General features: G+C 45.9%; 5 protein-coding genes across 6 annotated transcripts; 1 reads left to right on the forward strand and 4 right to left on the reverse strand.

The window, feature by feature from the left end:
- Positions 1 to 393: 393 nt before the first annotated feature.
- Positions 394 to 3,031, reverse strand: FOXG_16947 (uncharacterized protein; the record flags this gene model as incomplete). The annotated part of the gene is made up of 5 exons (XM_018396975.1): positions 394 to 783; positions 829 to 1,374; positions 1,416 to 1,532; positions 1,583 to 2,373; positions 2,470 to 3,031. The coding sequence occupies 5 exons, from the start codon at positions 3,029 to 3,031 to the stop codon at positions 394 to 396; spliced, it is 2,406 nt and encodes an 801-aa protein (XP_018257785.1).
- Positions 3,032 to 4,543: 1,512 nt separating this feature from the next.
- FOXG_16948 (uncharacterized protein) lies at positions 4,544 to 6,632 on the reverse strand. The gene is made up of 2 exons (XM_018396976.1): positions 6,262 to 6,632; positions 4,544 to 6,210 (listed from the first exon to the last, which is right to left on the reverse strand). Exons 1-2 carry the CDS (start codon positions 6,466 to 6,468, stop codon positions 4,609 to 4,611), a joined length of 1,809 nt encoding a protein of 602 aa, XP_018257786.1. The 5' UTR covers positions 6,469 to 6,632; the 3' UTR covers positions 4,544 to 4,608.
- Positions 6,633 to 7,688: 1,056 nt separating this feature from the next.
- Positions 7,689 to 9,484, reverse strand: FOXG_16949 (uncharacterized protein). Its single transcript, XM_018396977.1, has 2 exons — positions 8,758 to 9,484; positions 7,689 to 8,703 (listed from the first exon to the last, which is right to left on the reverse strand). Exons 1-2 carry the CDS (start codon positions 9,143 to 9,145, stop codon positions 7,823 to 7,825), a joined length of 1,269 nt encoding a protein of 422 aa, XP_018257787.1. The 5' UTR covers positions 9,146 to 9,484; the 3' UTR covers positions 7,689 to 7,822.
- Positions 9,485 to 9,903: 419 nt separating this feature from the next.
- On the forward strand, positions 9,904 to 14,510 carry FOXG_22639 (uncharacterized protein). 2 transcript variants are annotated; one of them, XM_018403043.1, is made up of 9 exons: positions 9,904 to 10,256; positions 10,314 to 10,441; positions 10,504 to 11,106; positions 11,159 to 11,187; positions 11,237 to 13,211; positions 13,280 to 13,415; positions 13,470 to 13,530; positions 13,597 to 13,822; positions 13,895 to 14,510. In XM_018403043.1, exons 1-9 carry the CDS (start codon positions 10,109 to 10,111, stop codon positions 14,378 to 14,380), a joined length of 3,792 nt encoding a protein of 1,263 aa, XP_018257788.1. In that variant the 5' UTR covers positions 9,904 to 10,108; the 3' UTR covers positions 14,381 to 14,510. The 2 variants fall into 2 exon arrangements, with proteins under 2 accessions (XP_018257788.1, XP_018257789.1); XM_018403044.1 differs by having other exon boundaries at positions 13,280 to 13,530.
- Positions 14,367 to 15,293, reverse strand: FOXG_16952 (uncharacterized protein). The gene has a single exon (XM_018396978.1). It carries the CDS (start codon positions 15,227 to 15,229, stop codon positions 14,453 to 14,455), a length of 777 nt encoding a protein of 258 aa, XP_018257790.1. The 5' UTR covers positions 15,230 to 15,293; the 3' UTR covers positions 14,367 to 14,452.
- Between the last annotated feature and the right edge of the window lie 1,368 nt (positions 15,294 to 16,661).

Genomic DNA, 16,661 nt, shown 5'->3' on the forward strand with positions numbered 1-16,661 from the left:
AGAAGAAAGTGTTCGATGAGAGTTATAAAGCACCATGCGTAGGTTCATAGTTGATACTTGTAATAAGTGGAGTTGTGCAGGACTATTAATATCCGATCAAATACAGTAGACCTTCCGGCGAAGAGTCAGAGCTAGGCCCAAGCTCAAGTTATTACGGAGTACGCACAGTAATGTCTGATAATTACACGCCCCGCCGAAAGCCATCCTAGCAGCAGCCCAATAACGAATCCACGCCCCTAGGTACTGCAAATATCGCTCAGGATGCAACTCCGACAGACATAGTAGTTCAGCCAGAGACCAGAACAGTCATTGCCAATCTTAGAATTCCATTTGTAAAAGTCTGCCAAATTGATATGGTACTTCTCAGCGATAGAATAGCAGCCGTCGCCATTATCAACGTAGTGCCACTAGTTTTGGATCGTCTACGATCCTTTTAGTGATAATGCCAAACTTGCTCATGCCTCTATGGATAGACGCCTCGTTACGCCTTTCATACTGCTCCATGGTCCAAGGTCCCCTGACAACCTCCTCATCCATGTAATCCTTGCCGATCATGAGTTGCTTGCGCTCCCAGTGAGGGTCAATAATTTCGTTGTCTGAGTGCCAGCGACCAAAAACTTTTCCGCACCCCATAACGAGACCAACGATAGCAAAGCCATCGTCCGCACGGAGATGAGTAGGAAGTTTAATTGGAAGACGAGCATGCTCGTTCGTTTCTCCCCCATTTTCATCCCGTTTCATGTCCACACCCCATAGAACTGAGCGGCCCCGATTGGTATGGATCTAGATCACATGTTAGCTAGATTCCCATCGACTTCGTCCACTTACCTCGATTGCTGTAGGCGCAGTATCATGATACGGGCCGTGGAAGACTTTGACTTCCTCAATCCTTTCACCGCCTCGCCCATCAACCTCGAACGTATCCCAACGCTGCTCAGGCCAGATCGATCCATCGTCATCCCGGTCTCTTAAGTAGCGAGTCTCCTTATCTGTCGCCAGACGCAAGTTGCCCAAGTCACAACAGTGAGCTCCGCAGTGACTCAAGCTATACTTGTCTCGTATAAGATACGCAGAAATGCTGCGTATTTGTGACAGTTGGTCTGTATCGTTGGCGAGAACAAGGGTATTCAGGGGAACAAGACTGTGCCAACGCCCACTATACCGAATGCGACCCTTACACATCTTTAATCTTATATCAGAGTCGGGCGTGAGCATACTTTTGAACATATAGGTCTTCGCATTCCAGCAGGACCCCTCATGGGCTCTCGCTTCGGGGACTTCTGAAGGCTTTTCTCCGCCATCGGTGCGGGCTTGTAAAACCCACACTTTCTCAATAAAAGGATCAACACCGTATCTTTTATGTGCCTTATAATCCTTGTCAGGTTAGATTTCTGAGAGATCCTGCAACAACTTACTGTAAGAGTACCTTGAATACCAATTATGGCCATATTTTCCGCAACAGCAAAGGGCATTTTGAATAAGTGCTGACCATCTTGGCCATACGTATGCTCAGAGCCATCGGTGAGATACGCCTGCTACTGAGTAAGATATCGAAATTGCTTCTAACTACCTGTTGACTTACCGTAACCCCCATGCATGACGAATAGTTCCAAGAACAAGCCTGCCAAGGTCTAAGGACAGATGAGGCATAGATATGGAAGACGAAGCCCTTGATCCAGACACCGCCTGGGAAGGATCCAGTCGTCTGATATGCCCCTTTTTCCTGTGGCTCATGTCCGAAGATTCTCTGGTCTTCTCCAAAACTGACAGCTATGCTGGACAAATCTCCTTCCGAGTTCCAGAAGAGGTCAATTGTCCATGGGAGTAGGAGTTCATGCCAGCCTCGCAAGAAATTCGCTGACCTAAAGTACAAGCCTGGCTCTCGAGTGTCGCCCAGTACCTGGAGCTTACTTTTGACAGCCTGATGTCTGATGTAACTTTGTTCGGTGGGTTGGCGCCGTGGTTCTCGAATATAAAGGCTCTCAATTTGCTCACAGACCTTCCAAATCCTTCGACGATTGGCGACTGGGAACATGGATTTCGCGACTCCTGCCCGTGGCTGTGAAGCAGTCTCCGCCCATAGGAAAATCTTTCTGAAGTCCCTGCTCTCCAAGCCTTGTGACTGATTTCTCAAGCATTCGTGTAGCTCGGTAAAGTAAGGCAGTTGAGTCACTATGCGTTTTCTCCAAAAAGAATCACTGTCTCTCAAGCTCAAAAATGTCGCCCATGAGGCAAAGAAGAGATTCAGAAGACTTGGATTGTCCAAGAATTCCGAAATTGCATATATGATTGTTTCGGGAAGAGCTGCTAGTGGGTTTGACCCTGTCCTAGCTCCATAGCAGAACTGAAGAGCCTCGCTCTTGAACTCAGAACCTGAAATAAAAGAAGAAATCTCATTCTGTAGTTCAGTTCTATACTGTGGGTTGGAAACCGTATACTATCTCCCAGGAATGCATTTCCAATACCAACCCTGAGCCTCGTTGACATCTCCATAATCTAGAGAAAGACACCTTAGCTCTAGTGGTCGGATCTTCCTAATAACTGAGAATCGGTCGAACGTTCTATAGAGTGCCCCTTTGTTAATCTTAGTAGTGTCAGGAGTCCCAGTCAAATACCATGCCAAAGTCTCGTAGCATTCCGGGTGGAACGGAATCACTCGTTCACGACATTTCTCGTTCTTGTAGACTATCAGAGAACGGACGTCAATACCCCCAAGGGTTGGATCTTGTTGCGCTTCAGAGGATAAGCTCAAAAACCGACGAATTCTAGCTGGCCCGGATACATAGAACCTGGTCTGGTCAGCATATTCTACAAGGAAAAATTTGGGAACAGACTTTGAATTTGCAGCAGCCGAAGGATTATAACCCAAGATCTGGGACTGATTTGTCCACTCAACGTCAGCTGGGTCGACCAGATCTGGATCATACTTGTGACAATCCTTTGGGCGGTTGTAATGCGATGTAATGTTGTATGAAGCGACTGGACCTCCGCAAATAGCGCACCACACATTCGAATGACTCAATTGCGTCATGTTGAACCGGAATGTGACTTTGGAGAGAGCGGCGTGCAAAAGACTCCAAAGAGGAGGTTGACTACAAAGCCAAATAGTAGTAGGTTTATGAAATTGCAAGAAAGCCATTCATTTTAATTTTCGTTCGGGCAGTTGCCTAGAATCGGAATAAGTATTGCCCCGGCCATGGTTGGCCCGGGCCCAAGTTCACCTTGGCGGGTCTCAATCTTTGCTTCACCTGCAGAGAAACGAAGGTTGTTTTATTCACGCGGACACCGAGTGACCCTTGCAGTATATGTGCTAACCATATGTTTAGAGCTATAGAATGCTAAATATACCTTATATCTCCTATGAGGTACCTCCACATCTCATCTCATAACGTTTTGCCCTTCTTTCGTAATTGGTTAAGAATTTCGGTATAACGTTCAAGTTCTGAGCCAGATTTGTTATTTCCAGTTGAGACCTATAGCTAAGACCTTATATTAACACACAGAAGCTAGTCCTTGCTTTCAATACAGGGATCCATTCTTTTAACTATCATAATGATTTTTGCGCCGTACTCTAGAGCTATCACCAATATCGTGAAGTTTGAAACCACCAGGCCAAATATGTTCTTTTAGATGCTCCTCTAGACCTTTAAACGACATAACCCTATAGGTATAATCTTATCTTTACATAAAGTATACTAAAAGTTAAGTAAATAGCTTATCAGAATCTATATCTAGCCCTAATATTTACTACATTCTTTCTAGTTATATGCATCAACTTTAATAATCTCCCTTCTCTATAGCTTGGAACACTGCTTTATCGGCGAGGAGAACATACCGGAAATGATAACTAGCCATGGTCTTTTTATTTCCAGGTGGATTGATAACGCAAACTTGGCGAATCTGACGGATACTTAGTCCGTCAAAGGAAGGATCCTCGCAGGTGTCTAGATAAAATAGGTCCTGAAGTTGCTTCACGTCGCGCCTGTATTCTTCTTGGCTCTTGCATTGAAATTCGGGTAGTATGTGGCTATCCTTTTGTCACAATATCTCCTCGGTCCAGTCTTCATCGACGTAAGAACCCATTGCAAGCTTGGTTTGCCGTTGCAAGGAATCGAGCAATATTTCCCATTGCTTATCGGACGCAGGACCGTAATGAGTCCGATAGATAGCGTAGCCCCAGCGCGTGTAGTTTGCATACTCGTGATCTTTTCTGTCGACTGGTAGGACATCCAATGGGGGAGGATGCCACAGTATATAAATCATTTAGAAGGATCTGACCATGAGACTGGTGGGAGGATGGGCTTGGTGAATGTAAAGCAAAGGAGGGAAGATGCTGGGGAAGAGAAGAAGCCGTGGTAGTTTTATTAGCCGGCCCCCGCTTTAAGATGATGTTCCTTTTACAATTAAATTCTTTTCAACGTTTTCGGCTTCGCAATAGACTGGTTTGTGAGAATCTCACAGGTAATTTGTCTCCTAACAATGGTAGGCCCAAGGTTCATTACGCAGGCGAACAAGATACATATGCACGGAAGGAGAACTTAAGTCTTGCAAAAGAGTTTTCCGATGTTTCAAGTTATCTAGTGATATATATACCGCGATACTATATCCTTATACACCCACACAAACCCAGTACTTGGCCCAAAGAGCTGTGCACTTGGAACCAATAGCAGGATTCCATTTAGTAAGTTGAGCCAGAGTAATCTTGTAGTACGTCTGAATAGACGCACAAGTTGTTGTTGACTGGACCATGTGGAACTTCTTGCAGTTGCTCACCATACCAGTCTGAATTGGAGAAGGAGTCTCAACCCCGTTTCCTGGCTTGGTAGGTGTTCCACCAATCACGCCAATGCAGACGTTATATCCCGCCCAGAGTCCCTTGCAGTCCTTACCTACAGCAGGATTCCACTTCACGAAGTCTGTCAATGAGATCTTGTAGTAGTCCTGAATCGAAGCGCAAGTGGTGGTCTTCTGAACCATGTGAAACTTGTTACAGTTGCTGACCATACCCTCTTGTACAGGTGGTGGTGTCTTGACCCCGTTGGAAGAACCCTGCGTTGTCGTGGCAGCTTTCGTACTGGTCTTTGTGGGAGGCTTCCAGCCAACAGTTGCAACGCATACCCAATAATTGATCAAGAGGGAAGTACAGTCCTTGCCGACAGCAGGGTTCCATGAGAGAAAGGTTGCCAGAGGGAGGTTATAGTATGACTCGATGGAAGTGCAGGTGGTGGTGGACTTGATCTGGTGGAACTTCTTACAATTCTTGATTATGCCGTCTTGAATAGGTGAAGGTGTTGTAATGCCATTCGCAGGCTTGGTCGTAGTAGGTTTGGTGGTTGTTGTAGTCGTTGGCTTGTAACCTTCAACACTGACACAGACCCAGTAACCTTTCCACAGAGAAGTGCAGTCTTTGCCAACAGCGGGGTTCCACGCAAGGAACTGGGCGAGCGGCAGCTTATAGTACGACTCAATGGAGGAGCAAGTAGTGGTCGAGGCGATCTGGTGAAACTTGTTGCAGTTCTTCACCAAACCTTCTTGAATGGGAGAGGGGGTCTCAATTCCTCCGGTCGCCGTCGGCTTCGGCGTAGTGGCTGAAGGCTTGACGGTAGCGGTGCCTGGAACACCAACGCAGTAGTAGTAACTCGCCCAAATGCCACTACAGTCTTTGCCAACTGCTGGGTTCCACTTGTAGAAAGTGTCGAAGTCAAAGGTGCCAAACTTTGACACGATCTTGGCACAGGTATCGCCTTTCTCAGCCATATGGAAGGCCGTACAACTCTCAATTAGCCCTTCTTGGGTTTGACTGGGCTTAGGTGTTCCAGTTGGCTTGGTTATAGTCACAATTGTCTTAGTTGGTGGGCTTGTAGGCGTTCCAGGAACTCCCACGCAGTACCAAGTGTTAGCCCAGATGCCACTACAGTCTTTGTCGACTGCGGGGTTCCACTTGAAAAAGTCATCAAAGTCAAAAGTCTTGTACTGAGCAATGATCTTGTTGCAAGTATCCCCCTTTTTGGCTTCGTAGAACGATGTGCAAGTGCGAATGAGACCATCTTGGGTAGGACTGGGCTTGGTATCCTGCGTAGGCTCGGGCTTGGTATCCTTAGTACTTGTCACCTTGGGAGGATCATCGTCACGAGGAAACCCATTGTTGACCTCAACGCAGTACGAGTGCCCGAGTTGAATACCACTGCAGTCATCCTTGACACTGGGGTTCTACAAACTGTTAGCGAAAAAATAACAGAGGCTTTCATAGGGGATGCCTACGTATTCAACAAATGTATCGTGTTCCAACTCCCAAAGATCCTCAAGGTAAGTGCAATCTTGACCGTCGGCCTCTACTGTCTCCCAGTAGGTGCAGTCCGAAGGGATGCCTGGATCAGTTGGTCCTTTCTGTCGGCGGACTCTTCGGTGGCGAGATGCTCCGGCAGAGACGGCCAACAGCCCTTGAACAAGCAAGTGAGAAAGATGCATGACTGATAGGGAAACCAGTAAAATGAAGGATTCTGCAGAAGAAGGACAAGCCGGCGTTCAAACTTGCGTAGGAGGCTTGGAACTACTCAGTCGGATCTTCAAGACCCGACAGTCATGCTAATTTATTCACGATGCAACTACTATCATGATACGTCCATCTTCCTCTTTCACTTGCCAGATCAGGTCATGGATCCGTCGACTTGCTCGTGTCATGAAAACCCGAGGTTCCGAAGGCATCAGGCACGCCAAGACCGGTAGGATAGAATGTGCCGTCTTAGCATGACGGACCAACAGCCTTGCATGGGGGTCAAGTTTCGGCATGCGACTTTGATCCGGCAAGATCCGCAATAACGGGTATACAACGTTACAAACATGCTTGGTAAGGTTTGTCAGGCGGTGAGCGTGAATGGTCGGTTGGTCTGACGTGACCTGGATAGCTGTCAGAACCTTAAAATTAGCCGGACTTTTGTTCTCCAAATAAGCATAATTCTCCAGGCCAAACTCTAACATCCGGTATGTCATTTCCCGATATGTTGCGGGATTTTTTCTCCGGTGAAATCCATGTGGCATTGGTAACTCGGACTTTTGATAAATTCTCCGCCTTCAAAATTTTTTCTCGTTAAATCTGTTGGTGCTTGTTATGCTGTTGGTTGTTGGTTGTCCCTTCAGCTGATGCAGGTTTAGATTAAGCAGGGGCTGCATGTGACGACCCACTGACTGGACCCTCCGTGAATTCTGAGTTTAGGCTTTAACGAAGAATCTCGGTCTTCGCGTCAATCTCGCGTCCATACTGAAATTACTTCTGGGTCTCCAACAGGCGATTCTGACTCGAGCATATGCGGCGGTTGTAAGCCTCGGCCCGCCCCCCTCCTTGCCACGAGACATGATTTGAGTCGTTGTTTGTACCGTTGGCTAGGTTTTGCGTGAATTCGCGTTATCCTTAGAGGCGAAGAACGAAAGATCTTTTGTCGGTCATTCTTATCCTGATTTTAGTTTCTCCGCCAAATACCCAGTCTTCGCACCGTTAATGAGGCTGGCTTCCAGGAAATGTCGGAGAGTTCCGCGTATTCCGTATTTGGCCTACAGGGTGCTTGGCTTTTAGGAACCAAAGGAAATAAGCCGATACGCTGGGGATTGGCATTCGAGTTTCGTTCCTTATTGTGTTTGCAGTGATATGACTGACTTAACAAGCGAAAACTTGCTTCACAATTATATTGAGGCTTACGGCTGTGTCACGTAAACGGAAACATGTCAGGGAACAACATGAGCTTGCGATTAGCCTAGAAAAACATCTTATCTATCTATCTATCGGTTGTCATATAGTCACCTCAAGAGTCCAAGCATATCGTGTTAATTACTTAGAAGAATCCCACCCAGAAACAGGTGCCACGCACAAAGCAGTACTAGGAACCAAACTCTTATCGCAGTCCTTCTCATTCAATGAGGGGTTAATGGCGTACATCAGTTTATCCTCACAGATTCCATTGTCCTTGCAGATACCATTACAAGTATCGGACTTTCCAACAACGTGCCATTCACCACACATCAGAGTGGTGCCTTCGGCAACCTTGGCGTCTTTCGGCGGATCAGTACGCAAGACTGCAGGTCCGTTTCCACTGCTGAACTTGTGCTTGATCGTAGATCCCTCCGAGACCGCTGCAATGGTGTCCTTGGAGCCCTGAGGAGAAATACAGACGGATCTGCCGTAGAACTCAGTGCCAACCTGAAGGTTGGTGCAATCGCGGTCGACCCATGAGTTGTACTTGTAGATGCTGTCCATGCGGATTCCCAGGGCTCTTTCGATGCTGAAGCACGTATCGCCGGGTTTCACGTAGTAAGTCTCGCAAGCCGTAGGAAGACAAAGTTTCAAGTCCGCAGGAACCTCGCGACAATCGCGGATGGCTTCCTGATTGCCCATGTAAAGAAGAGCGCCAGATACACCTGCGGCTTTAGAGATAGAGTCGCAGGTGTCACCCTCCTTGGTCGTGTAATATTCACCAGTCAGGCAAAACTCTGGCTTTTTCTCCTTTGGCTTGACAGGAGGCAGAATCTCAGTAGGTCCCGAACCACCGCATGTCTTGTAGACACGCTCGAGTTCTTCCTTGTAGTACTCATTATAGATGGAGTACTGAGAAGATTGCATTATGGCAAGGCGCCTCTGATAGCAGATGTGACATAACTCCTCACGGGGCATATCCTCGCCATCTTCTGGCTCAGAGAACTCATCAATGATATCTGTGACTCCGCATTAGCAACCTGTGCGGTCCCTTTTTCTCTGTATCAACTCACCGTTGCAATATTTCTTTGTCTTGGGATCTTTAATACAAGTCTCGTTCCAGCCAGCCCAGATGTTACCGCCATAGCGCATAGGAACGGCGTTGCTAGACCCGAGAGTCTCGCCGTCGCAGTCCTTGGACACCGTATCAAACCATCGGCGAAGGGATCCAGAACAGGTTCCAACACAAATTTGATCGGTGAATGTCACATTGTCCAGCGAACCTCTGTATGTCGGCTGCATGAACGAGCGGATATACGGGTTACAGGTAATATCAGCAGACAAAGCACTAACACAGGCTGCCGATACATCGTAAGCCTCGAGGTCTTCGGCTTCGTAGATGCGGAAAGCACCTGTACCAACGAGAAGGCCGAGTGCAGCAAGTTTGAGGACTGAAGCCATGGTCGTTGATCTGCAGCTGCTTGGTGAGAGAAAAGAATTGAAGTTGAGATGCTTTTACAAAGGTGGCGATCAACAGAACCCCATTCCGATAAACAATTGATTCAGGTAGTATATACGGGTCACTTGGAAAACGTCAGGCTTCATGATGAGCGGAAATTCGATACCCTTGCCACCTGTATGGGTCTTGCTTAGAACCAACACGCTTCACGCAGATCCTGGATGAGCAGTTTTCTTGACCCGTCTGTGCCCCTGACATTAGGCGTGCCGAGGCTCATCATCCGATGTGCAATATCACATCAAATCCCGAGACATCGCATGTGCCAAATCCGCCAAGCCGGATGAAAGAGAATTTCAATGAACTCCCTAAACAAAAGGACTTTTGCTGGTTCATATGTAACGCTCTGTTGGTTGTGAGTTTGTTGTAGTCATTAGCTTCAAGCCACTCAGCCCCACGAGGCTAGTCGGCGGTTGGGGAGCCGGGCCAATGATTTGCTGAGAATTTAGCACTAAACTCTGTCACGACCCTTGCAGGCTTGTCCTGATTTATGGTTACTTTGAATGCGGGACGCTGGACCCTGAACCGCGAAGGGACCATGCTTGGAGGCTAATTGCGAGTTGCATACACGAGCAGAGGACCGAGCATCTGTATCACCGGTCTCACGGTCCTGTCGGAAGGCCCGAATGACTACATGAATTTACCGAATGGGGCACTAGAGCAACATCCACCACCATGTTTGCTCTTCACCCTAGACAGTCGGAACGGAGACCGCGGTATCGAGGTATGGTGGGTTCGCTGTCTATGTACGGCTTCTTATTATCTGCGCAAGAGTAGAGCCAGTTGTGATCGAAGAAGTTTGTCAATCCTGTCGCAAGAATACTCTCATTCAATCTTTCTAAGCTTCAAGCTCACATTAACTGTCTTTGTTGTGAACTACCCTCGTTGCTGAGCAAGCGACAGCCAACATGCGAATGCGCACGTGGTTGTTCGGCCTGCTGCTGTTATGTCTTTGCGTAGCAGTAGCAGCGCAGGACGACACGACATGCAGCGCAACCAAACGCTGCAAGAACGGCTGCTGTAACAAATCCGGCAACTGTGGCTTTGGCCCTGATTGTAAGTAGTATTAGTCTGCATGACGTGCCAAGTTGATGCTCACTACTCCCTTCACAGATTGCGGAACCAACTGTCGATCGGACTGCGATCGCAAATCGGAGTGTAATCCTGGATTCGGCTCTAAATGGGCCGAAAACGACAAATGTCCTCTCAATGTCTGTTGCTCCAAGCACGGATATTGCGGCGTAAGTAAAGCATCCAGCGCTGCTCAGGCAGTATTCTGATCGAGATACTGACACGAAAAAAGACTACCAAAGACTTCTGTGGCTCGAAAAAGGTCAAGAAGCCCAGTTGCAGTAAGACTGGCGATGTCTCTCGAGTTATTGGATACTTTGAGGGATGGGCGAAAGCCCGACCCTGCGAAGCCTTCTCTCCCGAGCAGATTCCGATCGGACTGTACACGCATATCAATTTCGCTTTCGCTACCATCGATCCCAAGACTTTCGAGATAAAGCCAGACAAAGAATCCGACATCCGAATGTACAAGCGTCTTACCGAACTCAAGAGACTGGATCCTGAACTCAAGGTCTACATCGCAGTTGGTGGCTGGACCTTCAACGACCCAGGTCCAACCGCGTCTACGTTTTCCGACCTTGCAGCTTCTCTTCCTCGTCAACGAGCCTTTATGAAGTCTCTTGTGTCATTCATGAGTACCTACGGGTTTGATGGCCTGGACTTGGACTGGGAATACCCTGTCGACACGGACAGAGGCGGTCGGGCGGTCGACTTTGCCAATTTTCCCAAGTTCATGGAGAGGCTCAAGAGCATGATGGACGCCGCCGACAAAGGTCTTAGTATCACGCTGCCTGCATCATATTGGTATCTGAGACAATTCGACATCAAGAAGCTCGTAAGTCAGTTCTCTACAGAAACCCCGAGCAAACACTAACAACTATTAACAGGAAAAAACGGTTGACTTCTTCAACATTATGTGAGTTCTCAAATGAGTTTCTCAGTCCTCGTATTCACTTCTCTCACAGGTCCTACGACTTGCATGGTGCCTGGGATCAAGGCAAGAACTACACCCAACCCTTTCTCAATGCTCACAGCAACCTTACGGAGATCGATCTTGCCCTCGACCTGCTCTGGCGCAACAACATCCAGTCGGACAAGGTCGTCCTCGGCATGGGCTTCTACGGTCGTGCTTTCTCGGTCCAGTCTGGGACCTGCACCAAACCCGGTTGCCTATTCAAGGCAGCGGGCAAGGCTGGTGACTGTAGTCGCGAGAAGGGCATCCTGCTGAACTCGGAGATTGTGACTACTATCAAGAAGTACAACATCAAGCCCGATTTCTTCAAGGAGGAGGCTGTCAAGGTCGCCAAATGGGGCAATCAGTGGGTTTCATACGATGACGAGGACACGTTCAAGCTGAAGACTGACTATGCGAAATCTCGATGTCTCGGAGGTGTCATGGTATGGGCTATATCACATGATACCAAAGAGGCGAGGTTCAACAAAGCATTGGCCTTATCACTAAACCGAAAAACCACATCGGGCGACTTTGACCCGAAAGAGAAGGCATATGAGATCAAGAAGATTCCCAACGAGCAATGTCGCTGGACCAACTGCAAGGAGGGATGTCGCAAGGGCTGGGTGCCTGTCCCTCGCAGCGACTCAGGTGCGCGCAAGAACGAGATCATGTTCGACGAGACGGGCTGTGGCGGTGACGGCGGCCATACCTTCTGCTGCCCTGCGGGATCTACAAAGATGCCCACGTGCGGCTGGTACGGGCATAACAATGGGCGCTGCCCGGTTCGGAGCGAGTGCCCAAGCGATATGACCGAAATCGCTTCCAACGAGATTTACTGCAAGAAGCAGAAAGGCTCGAAGAAGCAGAACTTTCAGACAGCCTGCTGTAAGACCGACGTCGTGGGTACAAAGGTCTATGGCACTTGCGAATGGGGTCAGTATCCGAAGTGCGATGCTCAGGAAGGATGTCCCAATCCCCTCGGCAACAAGAAGATGGGGTCTCTGTTGGCATACTCGGCCTCGGGATCTGGTGGTGGCAACTGCGACGACGCAAAGAACGAGCTCGGTCTCAATGTTCCCGGCGTGCAGTACCGCAAGTTCTGCTGTAACGACAGCGACAAGAACCTTCGCTTCACAGATTGCCAAAAGTTTAGGAATGTTGGACCAGTACCGGACGTCATGCCGAGGGATTTCTGCCGCAGTGGTTGTCCTCCCGATCGCATCCAGGTTGCTATTGACACTCAGGTCGATACTTGTGCTATCGCCGGGGTCGGGGGAATGGCCCATTGCTGCAAGACCGACTATGCCGAGATTTTTGAGGTCGAGAATCCCAAGATTGACGCATTTGAGAACGACGTCAAGGCATGGATCAAGAATCCAACTTGTCCAAAAGACGACGGCGGTCTTTTCAAGCGTTTTGATCCGCTAAACGACACTACGATGGTCTCGTCGCTTTCCATGGATTTATCCCCGAGGGCTAAAGAAATGGAGGATTCGTACGACTTGGTTATATTGCTGGCCCGACTTATCGCGGGCTTGGTCTCCAAAGAGGTGGCGGAGGCACTCACGCCGAAATGGAATCTTGTTGTGGAGGAAGAGTATCCGAACTTGGTGGTGAGGACCCTTCAAGAAGCGAAGAATTCAGTACCTGAGTGGGAGGACGAGGATCCCGAGGTCATGTCGCGCGTCACTATATGCGATCCTAAACGGGCCAACGCCAGGATCGCTGCCATTCTGGGGAAGGGTAGTGATGGAAGGACATTGGCATTTAACTGTACAAATACCATATGTCAGAACGGCGTTTGCGAGCCTTTTACCCCTGAAGCAGCCAGGAGGCGGCGTGGCCTATCAACGAGTAGGGCCTCGCATTCAGCTGCACACCTCCATTACCACTTGCATGCTCGACAAGCAGGTGCAGAACATAATGAGGTGCCTCTGAGGGATAGAGGCGGGGGTGAAGCGACAATTGAATACAACATTCCCGCTGTAAGTGAACCTGGACTGCCATTTAATCCCGAGCCTCATCGTGATCGAGTCACTGATGATTTTCTCAGCATGATGAGCCAAAGAAATTGGCTTTGAGGAATCCGGATGCCCAGGTGGTCGACTTTGCCAACGAGGCAGATTGTCACGAGACCAAGCTATGGTATACAACATGGTCCGTCGGGTTGGAGAACATGGGCTTTCAGAGTTTGTATCTTTCTGCCCAGTCTTGGGGCTACTACAGCTGACACTAGAAATTAGCCGAGCATCTGATTGACAAAGTCATCTTGAAGCGGTTCTTTCTAGACGCTGGTTTTGGAACGTACGTTTTCGTCTTTTCTGATCGCAAAGCTGAGAGAGACGTCGCTTGCTAACAGGTGCTCAAAAGATTACGAAGTGGAGCTCAATCTACTTACCATGGGATACCTGTAAGGTTTTGGGAAGAGGCACTACGACTCGGGGAACTGCATGGCGGTTTCCCTGATATTGATGGCCGCGGCGTCCCCTTCGATAATCAAAATGTGTTGACTCGTATTTTCGAGTGTCTTGGCAGTCAGACCAACTTTCGAAACTTTGTCATCATCGTAGGACCCATCAACTCTATAAAGGCCAGGGTAAGTACTCTATATCTTCAATAACGACAACCACCATGTCACCTAGGCTAACCGAAACGTTACGAAATACAGGTTATGCAACTCTTTGCCCCTGTCGCGGAAAATCGGCTTGAAACTTATGACACAGACCGCTTGATGTCACAAATTCGAACAGTCATTTCATTGTTTGAATACATGGGCTCCGAAGAAGGAGACGAGAACGGCGAGACCGTCAGAACGAAGATCAACAAAATCGTCAACAACATCGTGAACCAGTTAGATCACGCGCAAGATCTTTGGAATAATGAACATCCGGGTCGCCCTGTCCCAGCGGTTAAGTTTTTCGTGGAGTGGCTAGAAGACTACTTCGAGGAGGCAGGAAGACTTGCAAGAGCGTGGCTTCGCGAGGCCATAGCTCAGCTTAGAGAAAGGCAGAGAGCGGCTTCGGGTGCCAGAGCGGAAGAGATTAGGCTGGCTATTGTTTCTTTTGAGAGTCAGATGATCTTTGTGCGCATCGTAACGGACTGGGACATCCCTTTGTTGGAGGATGAAGACGAAATGAGTACCGGGTCAGATTGAGTTTCTGTATTTATAATATTTAGAAAGTATGTAGATTAAAATGCAGTTGTTCCATCTCCGAGTCCATTTCAGTCAATAGTCAAACCTGAACTGAGAATGTCTAGACTGAGATGCAGTTTGAGCTTCGGAACAGCCGTGAGTTGGATAAATGGAGGCATCGCCTGGCCAAGTGTACCTCTCCGACTCCTCTCCAAACCAGTGATCATTAATCTCGCGGTAAACGTCAGTTTCAATGAAGTCCCAGAGTAAAAGTGACTCCCAAAACGTCAGCACCTCGCCGGTTGGAATTCTCATCCAACCCTGCCCGATTCGATCCTCGTCCCAATCATAACCAACAACTTTGATCACAAACACTCCACGGGCGATATCGTTTAACACAGCCTCATCGGCGACAAAGACAAAGCAAGCTTTCGCCCCTTCTATATTCTTGCTGGCCTCCGGAAGTTCCTTGCGACACAGATCTCGAATGCGAGGGATGTCGAGACCATCAAGTACTGATGAGTCCTCTCTCACTGTAAGACGAAATAGCTTCTTCAATCGGTTTATGTCGTCCACATAGTCGCTTTTGTCTGCATATAAACCCCACTTCTGTCTCTGGTCCTCTTGGTATATCATTTCAGTCTCATGGTAGCCGAGTGCAAGGTGAGTTTGTCGAGTCATTGCATCGATAAGTGTCTCCCAATGCTTATCCGAGTCAGGGCCATAATATGTCCGGTAAACTGTAAACCCCCAGTTGCGATAATACTGGGCATTTGCTGGATCTCTCTGATCAAGTGGACGCCTCTTGACTCCTGGTTCCTTTCGTGGGGGCCGCCATAGGAAATCAATCATCTCTGAGATCGATGGCATTTTATCGATTCCGATGTTTCTGTCTCGTGTTGCGTTTAATACTTTATAGGTTGTGAAGGAAGACTATAGGTTTTTAGAAAAGAGGAAAGTGGGCAAGATAGTAATATGGATTTTATAATAAGGCTCCCGCTTAAATAAGTATCACGCTTACAGTTATATTATAGTATTAATTTAGTTTTACTTTTAATTTAATACTTTTTAATCCTATTTAAAATTATTTTATTAAGACTTTAAATAATTATTTTTAATATAAATACTTTTTTAAAAAGAATAACTTATATTTATTAAAGTAACGTGGTTAATAAGCATGCCGACCAGATAAGTATACCGACCAAAAATCCCTCATCCTATATTATTACCATCTAATCAGATACTTCTCAACCACCTATTATATTATAACCTTTAAATAAAGCTAGAATTCTTCTTGCCCTTTAGGCCCTTTAAAATAACTTAAAATTATATCTCTAATATGCTATTACTATATATAAGGTTAGATATAATACCCTCTGTAATTAAAGAAATAGCATTTAATTATAAAGCAATTAGGTCTTAAAGTTATAAAAACTATTTAATTTAGAAAAACAGATAATAATTTAATTCTTCCTTAACCTAGATTCCTAAGGATTTCCTATATAATTATATTTTATAAAAGAAATAGCTAATTCTCTGCTTATTAACTATAATATATTACCTATTAGTAAGTACTAGGCTTATAACTTTATTAAGTAGTAATTAGAGTTAAAAATATATTTATTTTAAAGATATAATTACTAGAGAGTTAAATATAAAGATTTAATTATTATTTATAGCTAGTTTAAGCTTATATAAAATATAATTATAAAGTATAATATTTAATTAAATAATATCTAAAACTTTAATAAGACTAGCTTTATAATAGGTCTTATAATAACTAAAATAGTAATTATAGGCTTAGAAAGTTAAAAAAAACTAAAATTAGTATAGCCTATAAATTATAAATAAATTACTATAATTTAAGTAATTAATATAAAAGGTTAATTAATTATATTATTTATTATTAGTATAGGCTAATATTAATTTATAAATTAATACTAAGAATATAACCTCTTAGTTAACTAGGTTATTATAATAAGCTAAAATAAGTAAATAAATAATAAGTTAGGTCTTAAGTAGCTAAAGTATTTTAATTAATTTATGATTAAATAATTAATTACTTAGTATTATCTTCTAATTCTTAGTAATTATAAAAGCTATTACTTTATTAACTTTAAGAAATATTATTAAGATAATAAGATAATTATACTTTATATATTAGCTTATATATCTTATTTACTTTAGCCACTTAATTTTAAGTACTTTATAATACTAAAAAAGGCTTATAATTAAGAAATAAAGTATTTAATTAAATACTTTATAACTTATATTTCTAAGACTAAGTTCTTCTTAGACTTTT

The sequence above is a fragment of the Fusarium oxysporum genome, genomic scaffold, assembly GCF_000149955.1.
Source record: "Fusarium oxysporum f. sp. lycopersici 4287 supercont2.40 genomic scaffold, whole genome shotgun sequence".
Classification (NCBI taxonomy): domain Eukaryota; kingdom Fungi; phylum Ascomycota; class Sordariomycetes; order Hypocreales; family Nectriaceae; genus Fusarium; species Fusarium oxysporum.

Excerpts from the sequence above, each read along its gene's own strand:
- FOXG_16948 (XM_018396976.1), bottom strand. The coding sequence starts at position 6,468 with ATGCATCTTTCTCACTTGCTTGTTCAAGGGCTGTTGGCCGTCTCTGCC. Across the intron at positions 6,211-6,261 it reads ACGATACATTTGTTGAATAC|AACCCCAGTGTCAAGGATGA; the intron begins GTAGGCATCCCC and ends AACAGTTTGTAG.
- FOXG_16952 (XM_018396978.1), bottom strand. The coding sequence starts at position 15,229 with ATGCCATCGATCTCAGAGATGATTGATTTCCTATGGCGGCCCCCACGA.
- FOXG_22639 (XM_018403043.1), top strand. The coding sequence starts at position 10,109 with ATGCGAATGCGCACGTGGTTGTTCGGCCTGCTGCTGTTATGTCTTTGC. Across the intron at positions 10,257-10,313 it reads CTGTGGCTTTGGCCCTGATT|ATTGCGGAACCAACTGTCGA; the intron begins GTAAGTAGTATT and ends CTCCCTTCACAG. Across the intron at positions 13,823-13,894 it reads TCAACTCTATAAAGGCCAGG|GTTATGCAACTCTTTGCCCC; the intron begins GTAAGTACTCTA and ends TACGAAATACAG.
- FOXG_16949 (XM_018396977.1), bottom strand. The coding sequence starts at position 9,145 with ATGGCTTCAGTCCTCAAACTTGCTGCACTCGGCCTTCTCGTTGGTACA. Across the intron at positions 8,704-8,757 it reads GACAAAGAAATATTGCAACG|ATATCATTGATGAGTTCTCT; the intron begins GTGAGTTGATAC and ends GCGGAGTCACAG.